The following is an 18,255-nucleotide window of genomic DNA, read 5'->3' on the forward strand; positions in this document are numbered from 1 at the left end:
GTCTTCATGGGATCCTTGAAGATCCTATTTACATGTGTGCTCTCAAATAAAGGACCAGGAATTAGGATTTAAGCATATCTTTGAGGGAGGCATGATTCAATCGGCCACAAGAGGCATTCCTCTGGAGAAAATTTGCATTTGCTTTTGTCAGATTTCAGGGGATTACCACCAATTTAGGGTAATTTTAAACTATGTCCTCAGTTTGGGTAGTCTGGGTTTTTAACTACAGGAGGAAAAAAAAAAGTGAACCCTAGTCCAAACGTATATGAGGTCAAACTTGTGGTTTAGAATTCCTCTTTCTTTTCAGGTATTTTTTCCTGCTTCCCCTTTCACGGAGGGTGGTCCCAGGTTCCTGTTAGGCCCTTGCTTGGGTCTAGGCTTTGTGCCCTGTCCCCTGAGAAGAGAGGATTTGCCTTCTGCACCACCAGTGACCACCATGCACCTGCAGATGCCATCACGCTACCAGCAGGTTCACCCACTCACCTACCTCTTAGAGTCATGCTTTCCTACTGTTTTTAGCCTCTGATGATTTCCCATACCATCTTGCCAGATCAATTATGCATTAAAGTGTCTTTTAAAAAGTATATTATCCAGAATTTTAAGTGATGTGCCCAGAGAGTTTTTTGGAGTTCCTAGTCTGACAAATGCAAGGAACAGAAGTTCCTGAGGACGTTTTTCAACAAAATAATTGACAAGGTTTGATGACTCATTGGGTGGAAAAATACGTATCAAAGAGTTTTAAGCTTGAGATATTAGAAAGACCTGATAGAAAGAGGGGAGCTTGATGAGTGGGCATCAGTGGAGAGGAAAATGATGAGGTTCTTTTAAAAATTAGTTTTATGAGGTGTTTTTAAGACATTGTGAGTTCCAAATGTCAGTGCAGCATTCAAGTGGAGATGCCCCGTGGACAACTGGAAGCCTTAGAGAAGAACTCGCTCACTCTCCTAACATTGTTCAGTGCCAGCACAGAGCCAGGCACTTGCTAGCCCCGGGGGAGGACCGCGGGAGACCCTAAGCCATCAGAGCGATTCTTCTCAACGCCCCTGTGGTAGTTTGAGATTATTTCTGAATCCCAAAAAGAGAAAGATTGTGCTTGAAAACTAATCTATCCTCCTGGTGTGATACCCTTTGATTGGATTAAATTCAAAGGATTTAAGTTGACTAGTTAAAATCAGTCTAGGGCTCTTGCTTGGACCACATCAGTGGAGCATGACTCAGGCTGAGTCCTCACCCCCCCAACAGGCTGCTGTAAACAGACACTCACTCAAGAAGACACACGAGAAGAGAGAGTGCCAAACACAGTAAAGGAGAGAACTATGCCATGTGACAGGATGGGCAAGGCTCAAACAGCTAAGGCCCCTGGGAGAGACGAGCCACTCGCCTGGTAGTTTGCAGCTGATGCAGGAAGTGCTGAGAGACGAGCCCTAACCGAGAGAGAGCACTGGAAGCCTGAAGCAAGGGGAGACCAGCGACCACGTTGCTTCAACGTGTGGCCACTGACTCTGGTGACAGAGCAACCTTGAGGTATACTCTTTAGGGCTTTGTAACTGTGAGCTTTTGCCCCAAATAAATACCCTTTAGAAAAGCCAACAGATTTCTGGTACTTTGCATATGCAGACTGAGACATACCCCAACCCTGCCACACAGTTGAAGTAATAGCTGCCATGGCCCTAGCAGCCCCCACCCCCTACCCCACTCATGCAACATTGAATGTCCTCCTGGAGCTCCCACCCACCCCCTCCAAGCCTCAAATAACAGAAAGGTTGACAAGCAAGGCCAGAACTACAGGACTTTATTTTATATACAGATAGCAAGGAGGAAATGAAAACTTGGCAAAGGAAGGCAAGAATACAAGGGAAGGGGAAGGCTGGGAGGGAGGGGTTGGGGGCTGTCCTTTGCATGGGTTCGAGCAGCCCAGGTATATCCATGGGCTACATCACTCCTTCAATAATCTTTCTCAGCCTGAGGGAGACAAGAGACAAGAAATGACAAGTGGAGAGTAAGGTAGATAGGCAAGGTGAGATCCAGCAATCGCACCCCGCCCCCAGGCTGCACGTGGCAGACGCACCAGCTGGAATTCACGGGAAGGGGGAGAGCGCCGGGCACTTGGGGGCATCCTCAAGCCCTGTCTTCTTAGCATTTCTTGCAGCTACTGCCAGTGGCTCTCACCACAAGAGCTGATCCTACAAGTGCAGGTGACAGAGAGGTCCCCACGTACACCCCGCCCCAGGGGCTACTCACACCTGCAGAGGGACAGTCCTGCAGAGGGACAAGAATGATAAGTTAGAACCTTCATGAGGGCGGGGAGGTGGTCCCACCTCTGATCAGAACGCACACCCCTCTAAGAGCAATCCAGAGGATGGTCCTGCACATCTGTATCTCCATGGATGAAGAGAATGTAAGCTTCCCCATGGTCTGCCCTAGAGACTCCCACCCTTACTGTGAGGAAGTCCATCTAGTGATCTAACCTCAATCCCCTTTTTTTTTTTAAGATTTATTTTATCTCTCCCCTCTCCCCCTGTTGTGTGCCCTCTGTGTCCATTCGCTGTGTGTTCTCCTGCATCCACTTGCATTATCTGGCAGCACTGGGAAACTGCATCTTTTTTGTTGCATCATCTTGCTGTGTCAGCTCTCCATGTGTGTGATACCATTCCTGGGTGGGCTGTGCTCTTTTCAAGTAGGGCGGCTCTCCTTGGGCGCACTCCTTGTGCATGGGGCACCCCTATGTGGGGGCGCCCCTGCGTGGCAGGGCACTCCTTGCACGCAGCAGCACTGCGCATGGGCCAGCTCACCACACGGGTCAGGAGGCCCTGGGGATCGAACCCTGGACCCTCCATATGGTAGACAGACGCTCTATTACTTGAGCCACGTCTGCTTCCCTCAATTCCTTCTTAATCTATTTAACTGATTTTAGGAACGTATGCCTTGAAGACAACCAAACTGATGAAATACCTGTTTTTACCCAGAAGAGTCTTTGACAGCTTGAACTTGGTCACATGTGTATTTAGACAGGGAGATAATAGGGGCTTCCTACGGCTGGAGAGGAAAGGCCTGCGGCGCTGACAGGTCCTGAGACCCTGTCAGTCAGCTGCCTCTCTGTAACCGTACAGGGAACCCCTTCTCCCTTAGCTGTCTACCCTCAGAGCTAAAGATTTCTTCCCACTGTCTAGCTCCAGTCGTCCCTTCCGGGCCAGAGCTACTCACAGACTCTCACAGCACAGAAGCCGTCCCGCTGCCTGGCGCAGGGAAGAAAAGAGGCCAGCATCAGGACTGGGCGTGAGTTCCTGACAGTGCTCCCAGAAGCTCCACGGCCACCAGCCCTGCAACGAGTCCTCCCAGCCTCTCCGCACGAGGTGAGAGAAGGTCAGCGTATCCCAACCCTGTCCTAAAAGGCCACAAAGGCCTGTGGGAAGTGGAGCCTGCCAACGTGCAGCAAGAGGCAGGAGAGCTTTCCAACTGCCCCCAGGAATCCAGCTCCAGGCCTGCTTCCTGGCCTCGGTGACTGGCTGTGCAAGCTCCCACAGCCCAGTCTCCTGAGCTTCAGGCTTTCCACTTCCCCAATAGAATCTATCGGCTTCATCCTTTCACTCTGAGCCTCTTTTCACTCTTGGCCCTTAAGCAGTAGTGTTCTGAGCCGACTCCCACCACCTCGTAAGGACCTATTTGGAGCGTTTCTTCCCAGCTCCACATGAAGTCACGCTGGTAGCTTGAAATCAACCATGACAAAAATATTTACACCACAGAAATCAGCAAATGCTACAAATCAGGCCTGTTTTTTTTTCTCAGCGAGACAGCTGTTAAACACCCACCAGCAAACCATTGCCCCCTAACTAAATCCTGCCAGGAGCCTACTGGAAATTAGACCTCACCTGAGACTACTCCTCAGGGTAGGGAGGGGCCAGGAAAGGGCCCCAAGACGGACGCAGAGGAAGACCTGGGGGCTGGGTAAGTGGTGGAGCCAGAAACATGGGGCAGGTCTAGGCACCCACGCCCCCTCCTCGCCCTCCAGCAGGCGCCGGTAGGTGGCGATCTCGACGTCCAGGCCCAGCTTGGAGTTCATGACCTCCTGGTACTCCTGAGCAGGCAGGCCATGTCCTGCTTGGCCTTCTGCAGGGCGCCCTCCAGCCCCGCCAGCTTGGCCTTGGCGTCGGCGAGGGCCGCCTCGCCCTGCTGCTCCGCCTCGGCCCCCGCAGCCTCCAGCTTGGCATTCTGGGGAGAAGATGAGTTTAGCCAGATGCCAACAGGGTGGTTAGATTTCCATCATGCAGTACTGTCTCTTCCATCAGCTTCTTACCTAGCCTTCCTCTGCTCCTCACTCCAACACACACACACACACACACACACACACACTTACTCCAGCCCAGAATGTTTCCATTGGATTCCCCAGCCTTGCTCTGTCACCTGTGAGACTTTCTGGAAGTCCTTTCCAAAGTCTAACTTCAATCTCTCTGGCCCAGGCTCACCCCATTCTTTTCCTTCCTGGGCTCCTGTACCTGGCACTTGGCGTTCTCCGCCTCGGCCATCAACATCTAGATCATGCGGTTCAGCTCGCTGACCTCCTTGATGCGGCGCAGGGTTTCCCCGTGCCGGATCACCGTGGCCGTCACCTGCTCACACTGGGGGGATGGGGAGATGCTCACAGGGTGCAGGAAGGGGCATCCCACCCATCTTTGTGTCTCCACACCAAGGATCACTATGTCCAGCACTGTGCAGCTCCAGAGGGCACCTCACACCGTCGGTGCAGATAGCATCCCCTTGGAGTTCTACCACTTGCACAGTTCTCTGCGCCTGCTCTGAGAATCCTCTTCTCTTACACCTCCCCACGGAAACCCCTTACTGCGCCAGGGGTTGCAGTCCCTTCCAATATACGTCTAGGAGGCAGGTGTCCTGGGCCACTCACCGTGCCGCAGTACCAGCACTCAGCCTCCACCCGCCTGTGGCTGGCGATGTTGTCACCCCGAGCCTTGATCTCCGCCACGGTGCAGTCCGTGTTCAGGGCTCGGCCGCTGACCATCTGGACAATGACCAACAGCTCTGAGATGTGAACTTGAAGGAGTTGGATCTCCTGGGGAGGGGGCATCCATTCATATCACATATTGCACCCGGAGCCAAGTAGAACAGAGCACTCACTCCCCTCTACACACACACACACACACACACACATGGCCACCTTTATTCAAAGCCTCTCGGGTCACCCCCCATCCCCACCCCATCCCTCAGTCTGCTTCCTCTGCTCACAGATCTGGCCTGGGAGAGAGGGGGGAGGGGAGGGCTGATGTGCGCCCCGCGCCGGTGCTCACCTCCTTGTCCTTGGACTTCAAGGGGCCGGGGCCCTCCCGCCAGGCTGCGGACACTGGCCTCCGGGTCCCCCTTCCTCCCACAGGCAGCGTTTACCTCCCACAGACAAGACACACGGGCAGTCCCTTGCAGCTGCAGGGGTTTTCCAGAGGACTCCATCTCTCCCAGACCAACCCTGGAGAAACCCTGAACCCATTCCCAGACCCACAAAGCAAATCAGAGGCATAGAGGCAGGGTGAGGGGTAGGGTCAAGTCCCCCCGTCCAACGCCAGCCAAACCAAGCTCCTCCTCTCTGGGTCTCTGGAAAGGAGAATCCAGAGGTTTCCCACTCTATCCAACCCCTCGGGTGCAAGGAGGAAACTGCCCTAAAAGTGGACGGGAATCACGTAGGAGCTTATTGCTGCCGCAGAGAGAGCTGGCAGCCCCCGAGGCCCCCCGGCCCCAGCTGCCGGCCGAGGCACAACGCTCAGTGGCTTCGTTCTGACAGGCTCGCTCTCGGCCACCGGCCACCTCCAGGAGGGACAGGAATTTGGAACAAGGGAGGTTATTCGGGGATCTGGGGATCTGGCTCCTGCCGGAAGGAGGAATGTCCACACCCGCCTCACCCAGCTGGATGCCAGCCATGCCCTAGATAGCCGCTTACCCACACCCCCGAGGTCATTCTAACTTGAGACATTACTCACCTAAAGACCTTGGTTTTGTTATTATTTTAATGCCAGCAGCTGATTTGCCCAAGCTAATGAGGAAAGTGGGTGGAATTAGCAGCATGAACCGGTGGGTGTGAACAGTGGCACAGAAGTGGTGCCCTTTTTCTTTGTACCCCCAAGTACCTCGCATGATATTGGAACGCAGTACGTGCTCAGAATAGGTTTATGGGATGGATGGATGGATGGACGGGTGGATCGACGGATGGATCGATGGATGGATGGGCAGATGTCACTGCCCATAAAGCTGATCAAGCACAAAGAGGGGTAATGAAGGAAGAGGTTGCCAAGCCCAGGGTGCTCATCTGCTCCCCAGTTGTCACATCATGTGCCCCCTTGTGAGAGAATGCGCCTCCCCCTCCACAGTCACCTCTTCTTGTAGCCCTCCAGGGCCTCCCGCACGTGGTTCAGCTCGGAGGCCAGCCTTCCGCCGTCGGCCTCCACGCACGCGGCCTCGCATCTCAGGGTCTCCATGTAGCCCCGGAGCAGCGGCCCCAGGGTGCCCTGATAACAGCGCTGGTTCCGGTAGAACTGCCACTTGGTCTCCAGGAGCTTGTTCTGCAGGAAGCGCACCTGCCGCCCAGGGCAGAGCCGTCTACGTACCCTAGAGGGTCCACCCCACACCCCGCCACGGCTTCCAAACCAGCCTTTCCCTTATAACACCCCCCCCCCCACACACACACACACACACCAGAGCCTCTCCCTGTGATTTAAAATGGTTGCAGGTGTCAGTTCCAATATCTACGGTCAACTGGCGAAGTCCTTTCCCACGCCTGGCTTCACCCTGCCAGAGGTAAGAATCCCCTCCCAGATGGCAAAGCGTTCCTCAAGTACAGCGTCAAGGCTACCCCTCCTGTCTGGAACGAGCATTGCCCAGGAAGCCTCAACTGGTCCCAGTGTTCACTGCACACACGCTCCTGTGTAGTAGGCTGGGCGCTCCAGGTAGCAAGATCAACCCAGAGCACAGCCCAGTGGGTGCTACTTCCCTGGCTGTCTCATGCACCTGTCCTGCCTCCCCCGCTGAAGGGGGCTTCCAGGCCTTCTCCTCCTCTCGGAGGCTTTGCCTGCCTGGGCTGGGTGTGGAGAGAGCAGTGATCGGACCACAGGCCCCTGTCCTGTCTCCTATCTCTCTGTCTGGCCCTGGATGTGCGTCCATGTTCTCCATCAGACAGAGCGAGGCCCACATCCCTCCTTGGTCAGGGCCTGGCCCAGGAAGTGGGACGGAGCTGTGGATGAAGGCAGCAAACCTGCAGCTGAAGCCCTCGAGCTGCTCCTTCTCCTGGTGCTCCACGCTCTGCACGCTGGGGTCGATCTCCAGGTTGAGGGGCGTCAGGAGGCTCTCATTGACCGATACGCTGGTGATGCGGGGGGCGCTGGGCCCGCACACGCCGCCGAGTGGTAGCCGAAGCTGCAGCCGCACGAGCCGGCGCGGAAGCCCCCGCAGACGCTGCGGCTGCCGAAGGCCCCGGTGAGGTCGCGGTAGCAGGAGACGCCGCGGTATAATAATAAATAATAGCAACTACCACTTCCGGACCACTCGCCAGGCAGCAGCGGTTATTGCCTTACATACACATCCACATCTCCTTTTACCCTCACCATGTCCCTAGGCGAATGTCATCTTCATTCTACACACCAAGGAAACTGAGGCTCAGAGGGGTAATGTACCTTGTCACCAGTCCTGTCAGCGGCAGAGCCCAGGCTTGAACCCAGATGGGTCTGATTTCACAGACTCTCTTGCCCCCTGTTCCAGGGAGATAGGCCAATCGATGTCAAAGATGTATTTCATAATGATGCCTCGAGGTACCAGAAGTAGGCACACCCACACTTCCACACTCTTTCATAGTCCAGATACTATTCTCACCTCACATTCTCTCCAGGTCAGACAGCCCCTGGGCCCCCCTGGACGTCCTAAGCCCACCATTCCCTGTTTTCCAGCCCTAGGGGACTGGCGGTCAGGCCCCGCGCCTCCCCGGGCCTTCCTGGCTTTGGGCCTTTGCTACGCCATCCCCTCTGCCCGAATCCCCTGCCCCCGGCTCCTCTCAGCACCTCCAAGCTCTCACCATACTTCAAGGCCCAGCCAAAGGGTCGTCTCCCCCAGGGCCGCCGCCCTGACCTCCTGCCGGTCGCCCCCGGTGTGACAGCGTGACGGCGCGCTCCGTGAGAGCCCGGCCCCGGCAGCTCTGCGCCTGCGCGCCTGTCCAAAAGGGGACCGCAGCCTCCTCACCCACGCTCTGCCCCGGGCTCCTGATCGGGGCGCCGCCGCTGTTTGCTCCCGGCCTCGAGTTGGCTCCTGGGACCCACGGGCAGCGGGGGTGAGGGGAGGTAAAGAAGAGACGTGGGAACCAAAACAGAACTTTAACTTTTCTGTCAACCCACAGCCTGGCATGTTGGCGATGAAAGGGGCAGGGAAGGGTTTCCAGAAGCTCTGGCCAAGAACGGAGAGGCCGTCCTTCCCAGCTCCTGTGACTACCAGCGCTCTCGATGGGGAGACTTGACCGTCTCTGAAATCTCCCCTGAGTTCTAAGAACAATGAAGACGACACCAATCAGCGTGTTTCCCTGAAGCTGAGTCAGGGGTTAGCACTAACACGTGGGGAGACCACTGTGGCCTAGACGTCAACCCTCTCAATTCTGTCCCCTTCGGATTGTGTTCTTAGCGGCGCAACTCAGCCTGCAGCTCTCCCATCTCTTTGGATTTAAAATGCACTTATTAATAATTATCTGCATGGACAAAGGCTGATTATTAACCTCCTTGTTTGTGCTAGGAAAGGAAGTCCACTTCAACTACCTACCAAAACCCAGAAAGAGGTCCAAGCAAACATCATGTAAGTGCCTCCACAAATCTAACCCAAATCCTTCATGCTTCAGGGTAAAGATGTTACCTGTCGTGGGGGAGACACTGAGGGAAGATCCCAATCCTACTTAGTACTCCTGGGAGAAAAATGAAGTAGAAATGCAAATCCTAAAGCCAAGCATTAGTCACAGCTGGAGGTTCGGGCTGAATCTGCCGCAGAAAGCACAAGACACTAAGGAGATGCGCTCCATCCTCCACAGAGGTGGGAACTAAGGATGGGAGTAAAATGTTGCAAAACAGACCTGGGTAGGACCAAAGGAATGCAGGCCCACAAGTATCTGGGAAAGCTGGCCAAGGGGAGAGCAGGACACTTCCTGAAATGAGATGACAGGCAGCCCAAATCCAACGCCGTCCACGGTGACCCCTGAGATTCCAGGATTTAATTGCCATTTGCATAATAATAATAATGCACATTTAAAAGCAAAGGAAGCTAAGGATGATTTGCATACTTCTCTTTAATGTTGGCTGCTGAATGCACACTCTAGATTTCTTCTGCTGATAACTGGACATATAATTAACCTGCTTTATGAAGGTGATACCTTCCAGCACTGGTGGCCCTGACCAAGCCCCAGCCAAGGGGAAGGCTTTGGATCAGGCCAAATTCTCCAAAAGACCAGGATCCAAAAGTCTGGATGCAGGCCTCCAAGAATTCAGTCCTCACACACCCCCTAAAGATTGCGACCCTGGGAGAGGTCAGCGTGGAGGGCTGGGGAACCTCCTGTCGCATTCTAACTCGGCCCCTCCATAGCTGCGTGACCTTAAACAAGTCCCTGGACCACTCTCAGCTCACTTTCCTAATCAGGTAATTGAGCACGATGGTACCTACTTCAGAGGGATGTCCTGGGGGTTCGATGAAATAATGCATCATAAAGCACAGTGCTAGGCACATGTAGAAACCTTGTAGGCACTTGGTACACTCACCTCCCTTCTCTGCCTCCAAGCAAAGTGGAGAGGGGTAGAGGAAGCCATTGCTAACTCAGGAGGAGAGATCTGAACTGAGTTCTGGGAACGGAAAGGGAAGAGAAAGTTTTTCTCCAGAGAGACAGGAAGAATGGCACGTTCATAGCAGTTGAATAAATAGAGCTCACAGATAAATAAATATCCACAGAGCCCTTATTAAGTGCCAGATGGGGCCCTACCATTCTCTCATTAGGTTCTCCCAACAACTCTCAATGGATACTGTTATTATCCCTATTTTGCAGATGAGGAAACTGAGGCTCAGAAAGGTTATTCGTTTGTCCAAGGTCATGGCATGAACCTGTGGCGTTGTGCTGATCACTAAGGCCCAGGCTTCTGGGCTGCAGCGTGGGGGCCTTGGGGGCCCGGCTGTCCCTCCTGGGGCCAGAGCCCGTGATCCAAGGCCAGCCAGGCCGAGTCCCACCAGAGGAGCATTGGGGTCCCGCCTCCGGTACCCGCACGCTGACCAGGCGATTCTGTGCCTCGTAAAGCGCCGGTGGGAGTGAACGCCGTTTTATGGGAGCGGCCGGGCGGCCCGGCCCGCTTTGATTCCTGCGAGGCGAGGCGTGAGGGCCAAGCCCTCCAAGCTCGTAAACGCCTTGGCCGCGCGCTCTGTCCCCGGGGCCGCCGGCTGCGATATAAGTCTCAGCGCGGGCTTCGAGGTCCAGTCGCCCGCCAGTGCCGACGCGTCTTCCGCCCTCCGCTCCCGCAGCCGCACCATGTCCTGCCAGTCCGCCAGCCTCAGCGCCCCCTGCGGGGTCCGCGCCTTCAGCTGCGCCTCGGCCTGCGGGCCCCGGCCCGGCCGCTGCTGCGTCACCGCCGCCCCCTACCGCGGCGTCTCCTGCTACCGCGGCCTCGCCGGGGCCTTCGGCAGCCGCAGCGTCTGCGGGGGCTTCCGCGCCGGCTCGTGCGGCCGCAGCTTCGGCTACCGCTCGGGCGGCGTGTGCGGGCCCAGCGCCCCCTGCATCACCAGCGTGTCGGTCAACGAGAGCCTGCTGACGCCCCTCAACCTGGAGATCGACCCCTGCGCGCAGGGCGTGAAGCACCAGGAGAAAGAGCAGATCAAGTGCCTCAACAGCAAGTTCGCTGCCTTCATCGACAAGGTGCGTGTCCTTGATCAAACCCTTCCTGAGCCTGACGGTCCTGGGAGTACCTAGGCCAGTTTCTCCTCAGTGGGGAATGGTGACTGCTGATACTTTATGTGGTCATTTTAGGTGGTTCCCATCCAAAGTATTGAATAATATTGGCACATTTAGTAAAACAAGTTTTCTCCTTGTATGCCCTCCTAATCCTCAAAATTAGGTGGCAGAGAAAATCTCATTAGGTGCGAATACTTCTTTGACATCTCTCTAATCCTTGCTACTCTGGTTTTTAACAAAGAGAGCAGGTCCTAGGTTCAGAGCTGTCTGGGGGCAGGAGTTTCAGCTAGAATTTAATGTTTATGATTTTCTTTCCTGTGTGCCTCGTGGTATTGATTTGACAGCTAGGGCGGTGATAGAAAGCTTCCTCTTGACATAGGTGTAAATGTAAAACGAATCCATTTATTGATGTATGAGTAAAATACTACAGGGGGCTGGCAAAAATCCTAAAGTGAGCCTATGTCACTTGAGACTGAGCCAGTGTGGTTCCTTGAGTGTCTAGAGTGGGGGAACGGGCTGCAGAGGGCCAGGGTCCTGCTCACAGGGCGTGGATGGCAGGCAGAGCGGGACTCCCGGCTCTGGCTCTTTCCTGCTCTCCAGATCCGTTAGGGCACCCGGCCCCAGGGCAGGGCAGGTGCTGGGTCCCAAGTGTGTCAGCGCTCACAGCCAAGAAGGAGCGCAGTGTGAGAAGGAGCCTGACCCACGGGCGGGATTCCGGGCTCCACCGGCACCTCCTTCGCTATGTGACGTTGGGCAGTGGCTTCCGCCCTCGGCCCCCACGTTCTCCTCGCCAGGAGCCCCCCATCACAGCTCCAGTCCTGGCAGCCAACACGACCTACAGCTAGTGCACAGAGTGTCAGCACCCCCCACGCTCCATCTCTGGAAGGACCAGCCTGGGAATTACCAGCTGCACTCACCAGGATGGGTAAAAGAGCCCAGGGCTAAAAGGCAAGGCAGCGCCTCGACTCCAGCTAAAACGTGGAAGTGGAAAGCTGGTCGCAGCCTCGTTTGTCTTTCCTGACCGGTACGACGGATGCTGCTGTGTCGTCTCTTCAGTCTGAATGACTGAGCTGGGGCTTGCACGCCTCACTCCTCTCTGGTCCTCATCCTCCCTACTTCCTAAAACCTTCCCCTGCTCCTGTTGCCTGCCCGGCCTCTGGAGGGGTATGAGAGCCCAACCTCTGGATTGCACAGAGGCATTTAGACCGCCCAGGTCCCCACCTCCCTCCATGCTGCCCCAGGCCCCAGGCCGCCACCCTGCTTCGTGAGAGCCTGACCTCTCACCTCCCCTAGAGAGGGACTCCTTCACAACTTGACCATCCATCCATCAGCTGCTCACCAAGCCTGGGCTGGCCACTAAGGACATGGACAAAAACGCCACAGGCCCTGCTCCCACAGAGCTCCTAGTGGAAGGCTTTCTCCTACTCTGTCCCTCCCAATGCTGCTCTACCGTCCTTTCCTCCGGGAAGTCCTCCCTGATTGGCACTACCCTCTACTTCTATAGAGGTACTACCTGTTCCACCTCCAGCCCACCAGTAGCCCATCATAGCTCCTCAGTTTCTCACCCCTTAGTGCCATCCAGGCCCACTTGGATGGATCCTCACCCAGGCATGAGCAAGCAGTTGTGGAACACTGATTCTCCAGTGCATGCTCCTGCCAGGAGAGCCAAGCAGGGGCCGTGTCGCCCACCCCTCGCCCTTGCACACCTTGCTGCTCTTTCTCTCTTGACTCTGCCTGCTCTCTAAGGAGAGCTGAGCATCCCAGCTCCTCCGGCCAACGTTTCTCCCTCATTCACACCAGGTGCGCTTCCTGGAGCAGCAGAACAAGCTCCTGGAGACCAAGTGGCAGTTCTACCAGAACCGCGAGTGCTGCGAAACCAACCTAGAGCCGCTCTTCAACGGCTACATCGAGACGCTGAGGCGCGAGGCCGAGTGCGTGGAGGCCGACGGCGCGAGGCTGGCCTCCGAGCTGAACCACGTGCAGGAGACCCTGGAGGGCTACAAGAAGAAGTGAGTGGGTGGGGGGTGAGGTTTGGAGAAAACAAATGGGATTAAGTCAAAGTTGGATGGAGTAGACCAGGGAGGAACCTCCAATAGGAAGAAAAGGGCGACAGGAGCTTGGAGGAGAAAATGGAAAAACTGATCTTTTCTGGGCTGGAAGTATTAACATTGGAGAGATTCTGAGCTGTCCCAGATGCTCTTCCTCACAGTGGGTTTGTTTCAATAATTTATCCTTCATTGAGCATCTACTATGGGCTAGGTGCTGCATTAGGCCCTGGGATGGGGAAGGGAGAAGAAGTAAGGAGGTGGGGAAAGGGCTTGGGCGGCACGTAAACCAGAGCAGGTACATTCCAGAAGCAGAGGGGTCGCCTACACAAAAGTGGACCACATCAGAAACGAGCCCGGAAAACAGGGAGCGCACTGGGTGACCGTTCAGTTCGAGTGTCCAGAGGAAAGGGATGGCCCCAAGGTCCCTTCTAGGCCAGCACTTCCTTGCTTCTGTGACCACTTCTTAAAGACCAAACCCTGGAACCTGTTCGTCCGGGCCTCCTTTCTCTCTTTTCTCCCCTAATCCCAGCCTACTGAAGTTGTAGCCACTGAGCCACGTCCCCTTTGTCCCCAGGTATGAAGAGGAGGTGGCACTAAGGGCCACCGCTGAGAATGAATTTGTGGCCCTGAAGAAGGTGAGTGACCCAAGAACACTCGCCCACAACTCAGAGCATGCGCAGAAGCAGGAGGGAATCCTCCTCTGATTCAGAGATGCACGATGACGCCCCCAGAATCACTCAGCCCACCCTCCCGCAGCCTCTCCCCAAATGCTCCCGTGCGCCCTGCGTCTAGAAGCAGAGCTCAGTTTGCTTCTAGAAGCACAACATTCTCTCCCACCTGAGGTTACTCCCACCTGGCCCCTGGGCCCACCTCCTTCCGGCCTGTGCCTGATGCAGAGTGGGCATGTGTGGATATTTGTGAGTGAAAGAGCACGTGAACGCAGAGGACGGCTATGCCCTCAGGTCGGCGACAGCAGGGAAATGCGGGTGCAACAGTGAACGATATTCCTCACTTCTTATGCTTGACTCTACAAAATGCCACAAACCGGCCTCTCACCACGCCCTTCCACAGATTGGAGGAGGGCAGGGTTATGATGAGGAAGCAAAGGCCCAGCAATTAAAGTCCTGCCCCGAGTCCCACTGGCTTGGAAGGGGCAGAGTTGAGCCCTGAGCTCACATCTTCTGACTACAGAGCCAGAATTCTTTCTATGAGATTCCAGAGCAGGGGGTCAAGCCATCATTACAATTGACCCATTTTACACTAGATCCTAAGTCTTAGGATGAGATCTAAGACAGGGGTTCTTTTAACCTTTTTATTCCATGAACCCTTTTGCCAGTCAGGTGAAAACCACAGACCCCTTCTCAGAATGTAGCAGCAGATCGTTTTATGACACTCAACTCGTGCCGGGTCTGACAGCTACCATAATTTCAAAGTAGGAATGAGTGTACACGATTTTTTGAGATATGCAACAACTGTAATGTGATATGAAATGAGAACTACTATAATTTATTGCAGACATTCCTAAGTGAAGGAGATGCTAGAGTTCAGTTAGAGGTCAGAGAAAATAAAGATAGTAAGTTGATTTTTTTCAATTCAGGCTCACAGACCACCTGAAATCCTTCCACAGACCCCTGATTAGGATTTGGGTTCTAGAGGGGTCACCCCACGGGTGCTGGGGAAGAACCTGCAGGTCCCCGGGTCCCCCCTTGCCCAGACCTGCCTCTTGCCCTCACGCTGCTTAAAGGACCTCACCAGGCCCTGGAAGGAGCAGCTCAGGAGGGCTTCCGGGGAGGCTGCTCAGCCTGAGGGCCCCTCCCTGGTGGGAAAGAGAGCGTGTGCTGTCCCCCAGTGAGACCCTGGGCCCCCTGTCCCTTTAGGACGTGGACTGCGCTTACCTGCACAAGTCAGACCAGGAGGCCAACGCAGAGGCCCTGACCCAGGAGATCGACTTCCTGCGCCGGCTCTACGAGGAGGTGAGGGGCACGGGGCGGCGGGGCCACGAGGGGGTGTGAGCCGCACGCCGCAGGGCTGGCCGCCGTCACCGCTGCTGGGCTCCCGGGGGTGGGCGAGGGGAGCAGCCCAGGCAGCAGCGCAGAGCCCAGGGCCCTTCTTGGTTCCCATGACGACGATTATCACCAAGAGCTCAACTCTGGTCCTGGACCCCCCCGTGGATTAAAACAGGGGGCACTGGAGAAGCGAGCAGGGAAGGGCTGAGAGGTGGGCTCAGGGCGGGGGGCTCTGGTCTGAAGGAAGCTCCGGTCACTCTTCCACCCCCACCAGGAGATGCGCGTCCTCCACTCCCACATCTCAGACACCTCGGTCGTCGTCAAGATGGACAACAGCCGGGACCTGAACATGGACTGCATCGTGGCCGAGATCAAGGCTCAGTACGATGACATCGCCAGCCGCAGCCGGGCTGAGGCCGAGGCCTGGTACCGCACCAAGGTGAGTGAGTGGCCCAGGACACCTGCTTCCTACACAGCGCTGGGAGGGAGGAAGGGTTTCTGTTGTCTGGGGATTCTGATGCCCAAGACAATTGTGGAGTGTCCTTCCCTAGGGATGAGTGAGTAAAAGGCAGACAGCAGGTTGGGTTGGCCTGAGCAGGACTGCCACGCATGGTTGAGCAGGCTGAGCACTGCACAACCTGGATAATTATGTGTGGTGTCCTGCATGGGTGGGATATCCCATGCTGTGCCCCATGAGCATCTCTGCTTCTCCCCAGTGCGAGGAGATAAAGGCCACGGTGATCCGCCACGGGGAGACCCTGCGCCGCACCAAGGAGGAGATCAACGAGCTGAACCGCATGATCCAGAGACTGACGGCTGAGGTGGAGAACGCCAAGTGCCAGGTACAGGAGCCCCATCCACCCCTCAGTGTAGGAAGAGAATGGATGAGCCTGGGGCAGAGAGATTTAAGCTGGACTCTAGAAGGAACTTTCCAGAACGTTTCACAGGTGACAGCTCAAGACAGGGACTCCAACACAAATATTCCTGAGTGTCTGGGCTGGGGTACGTGTGTGTTGGAAGAAGCGAGGAGTGGAGGAAGGCTAAGAAGCTGATCGGAGAGACAGTACTCCGTGATGGAAATCTAGTGACCCTATTGGAATCTGGCTGAAACTCATCTTCTCCTCCCCAGAATACCAAGCTGGAGGCCGCGGTGGCCGAGGCGGAGCAGCAGGGCGAGGCGGCCCTCGCCGACGCCAAGGCCAAGCTGGCGGGGCTGGAGGGCGCCCTGCAGAAGGCCAAGCAGGACATGGCCTGCCTGCTCAAGGAGTACCAGGAGGTCATGAACTCCAAGCTGGGCCTGGACATCGAGATCGCCACCTACCGGCGCCTGCTGGAGGGCGAGGAGCGCAGGTGGGGCCCACGCCAGTGGAGAGGGTGTCTCTTTGGTGCTTGAGGGCATGAAGATCCCAGGGTACATTTGCATATTATTTGGGTCTAATTTGCATCTAGACTACTTAGGGGAGGGGATTTGCAGGTGAGCAACTGATTTCATCAGCTTTGTTCCTCCAACTAATTTCTGGTATCTTTGCTCTCCCCACCAGGTTGTGTGAGGGCGTTTGTGCTGTGAATGTCAGTAAGTCATCCGTCCTGGGGGTTGGGAAGTGAGGGCTTGGGGAGTTGGCAAACTCTTTTATGGAACGGCCAGAGAGTAAATACTTGAGGCTGCAGGCCATGAGGTCTAGTCTCTGTTTCTACTAAACTCTGCCCCTTGTAATGCAAAAATAGCCACAGCCTTAGACAACATTAACACGAATAGGTGTGGCTGTGCTCCCAAAAGGCTGTTTACAAACACTGGGGCCACCGTCATCTTCAACCCTCAAAGGAAGGATTGAGTGGAGGGGGCCACGGGTGACTACGATGACGTAAATAGCTCCTTCTGCCTACCGGGAGGGCGCTCAAGGGTGACTGAGGTTAGACTGCAGAAAGGGGTGCCCACGTGTGAGGGTGTTCAGGAGAAAAAGAAATGGAGGGAGGCGCTCTGGGCAAGAGGGAGCTCTGGCCAGCGGGCGCGGGACTAAGCCCTCTCCTCCTCCCGCAGGCGTCAGCAGCTCCCGCGGCGGCGTGGTCTGCGGCGACCTCTGCGTGTCGGGCTCCCGGCCCGTGACGGGCAGCGTCTGCAGCGCCCCCTGCAGCGGGAACCTGGCTGTGAGCACCGGCGCCTGCGCTCCCTGCGCTCCCTGCGCTCCCTGCGCTCCCTGCGCTCCCTGCGGCCAGAGCTGCTCCGGGCGGTTTGTGTAGCCGCCCGCCCGCCCTGTAGATACACAGCTCCGCGAGCGAGTCGTCCCCGCCCGCTGCAGCGGGAGGCTGAAGGGTTTCGGGGGACCTGCTACGTGCCCCTCTTCTAGCATCTCTCCCCACGGCTTGGCTGCTTCATTTCTTCCAGGGACATTGGGGCTCCTCACCTCCGCGGCTGGCAGCTCCCCTTTACGTCTGACAGATTTCCTCCCAGCCCTGGGCAGAGCCAATCCTGCCTGCCTGGCTCTGGGGCCTCGGAGGGGTGGCTTGGCCTCGGGGCCTGTCTGGTCTTCTAAGGCTTCTGACTCCAAGAGAGGTGACCGAGGGGGGATATCTCTGCAAGACGGCAACTTCGAGGGCTGCCTCAGCTTCCTCTCCCTCCCCCTTTACTTGCTCTCTGAGTTTCCAATAAATTCACAGATCAGCTATGACGCACTCTGGGAGTGTCTGGTTTGTCTTAGACTGGTCCGGAGGGCGCCTGCGCGGCACCGCCCCTACGGCACAGGCGCGTCCCGAGGGGCAGGGGCAGGGTCTCCGAGGGGCAGGGGTGGGGTCTCCGCTGGGCTTTAGCGGGGGGCACCCCCCTCCCCGACTGAGAGCCCCCCGGGGCAGGAGCTGCCAGGGGAGGTGAGAAGGGCAGGGCAGCCGGGCGGGCTTTTACAGCTGAGGAGCCTAGAGCCTGGAGGGGAGGCCTTCCCTCTCCTGACACCCTGGTTGGGGACGTCATCACTGGACGCTGCTGCGACACCAATGTTCCACTTCCTCCACCACCGCTCCCCCCTCCAGAGGAAAATTCCCTGCCCGTGGGCTGAAACATGCTGAACCACCTCCCCCCCCCAATGCAGCACACCCTAGGCAGCCCCCATTCCCATCGCCATCACTTCCTGAGGGTCCCCGACCTCCCACCTCCTCCCCTGGTAGGCATTATATGGCTATGGCAAGAATGGCAGCTGGCACCAGCCCACACGTTTACCCCCCGCCCCCCGGTGCCCAGACACGCAGATCCCGCACAGGG

General features: G+C 56.3%; 1 protein-coding gene, 2 long non-coding RNA genes and 1 pseudogene across 3 annotated transcripts; 2 read left to right on the plus strand and 2 right to left on the minus strand.

The window, feature by feature from the left end:
• The first annotated feature begins 1,393 nt into the window (after positions 1–1,393).
• Positions 1,394–8,702, plus strand: LOC139440152 (uncharacterized). Its single transcript, XR_011650251.1, has 3 exons — positions 1,394–1,524; positions 3,171–3,353; positions 8,381–8,702. It is a non-coding gene; the product is annotated as an uncharacterized lncRNA (long non-coding RNA).
• Positions 1,784–3,250, minus strand: LOC131280588 (uncharacterized). Its single transcript, XR_009188234.1, has 3 exons — positions 3,205–3,250; positions 2,069–2,259; positions 1,784–1,962 (listed from the first exon to the last, which is right to left on the minus strand). It is a non-coding gene; the product is annotated as an uncharacterized lncRNA (long non-coding RNA).
• Positions 3,562–7,601, minus strand: LOC101426408 (keratin, type II cuticular Hb5-like; annotated as a pseudogene).
• A 1,269-nt stretch (positions 8,703–9,971) lies between the features above and the next one.
• Positions 9,972–17,678, plus strand: LOC101416141 (keratin, type II cuticular Hb1-like). Its single transcript, XM_058308189.2, has 9 exons — positions 9,972–10,915; positions 12,752–12,960; positions 13,574–13,634; positions 14,877–14,972; positions 15,280–15,444; positions 15,722–15,847; positions 16,135–16,355; positions 16,547–16,578; positions 17,044–17,678. Exons 1-9 carry the CDS (start codon positions 10,532–10,534, stop codon positions 17,241–17,243), a joined length of 1,494 nt encoding a protein of 497 aa, XP_058164172.1. The 5' UTR covers positions 9,972–10,531; the 3' UTR covers positions 17,244–17,678.
• The last annotated feature ends 577 nt before the right edge of the window (positions 17,679–18,255 follow it).

This window comes from Dasypus novemcinctus, chromosome 12, assembly GCF_030445035.2.
Source record: "Dasypus novemcinctus isolate mDasNov1 chromosome 12, mDasNov1.1.hap2, whole genome shotgun sequence".
Taxonomy (NCBI): Eukaryota; Metazoa; Chordata; class Mammalia; order Cingulata; family Dasypodidae; genus Dasypus; species Dasypus novemcinctus.

What these genes read in the sequence shown, in the direction of transcription:
- LOC101416141 (XM_058308189.2), top strand. Translation starts at nt 10,532, where the DNA reads ATGTCCTGCCAGTCCGCCAGCCTCAGCGCCCCCTGCGGGGTCCGCGCC. An exon ending in AATTTGTGGCCCTGAAGAAG is followed by an intron (nt 13,635 to 14,876) that starts GTGAGTGACCCA and finishes CTGTCCCTTTAG; the next exon opens with GACGTGGACTGCGCTTACCT. An exon ending in CGTTTGTGCTGTGAATGTCA is followed by an intron (nt 16,579 to 17,043) that starts GTAAGTCATCCG and finishes CTCCTCCCGCAG; the next exon opens with GCGTCAGCAGCTCCCGCGGC.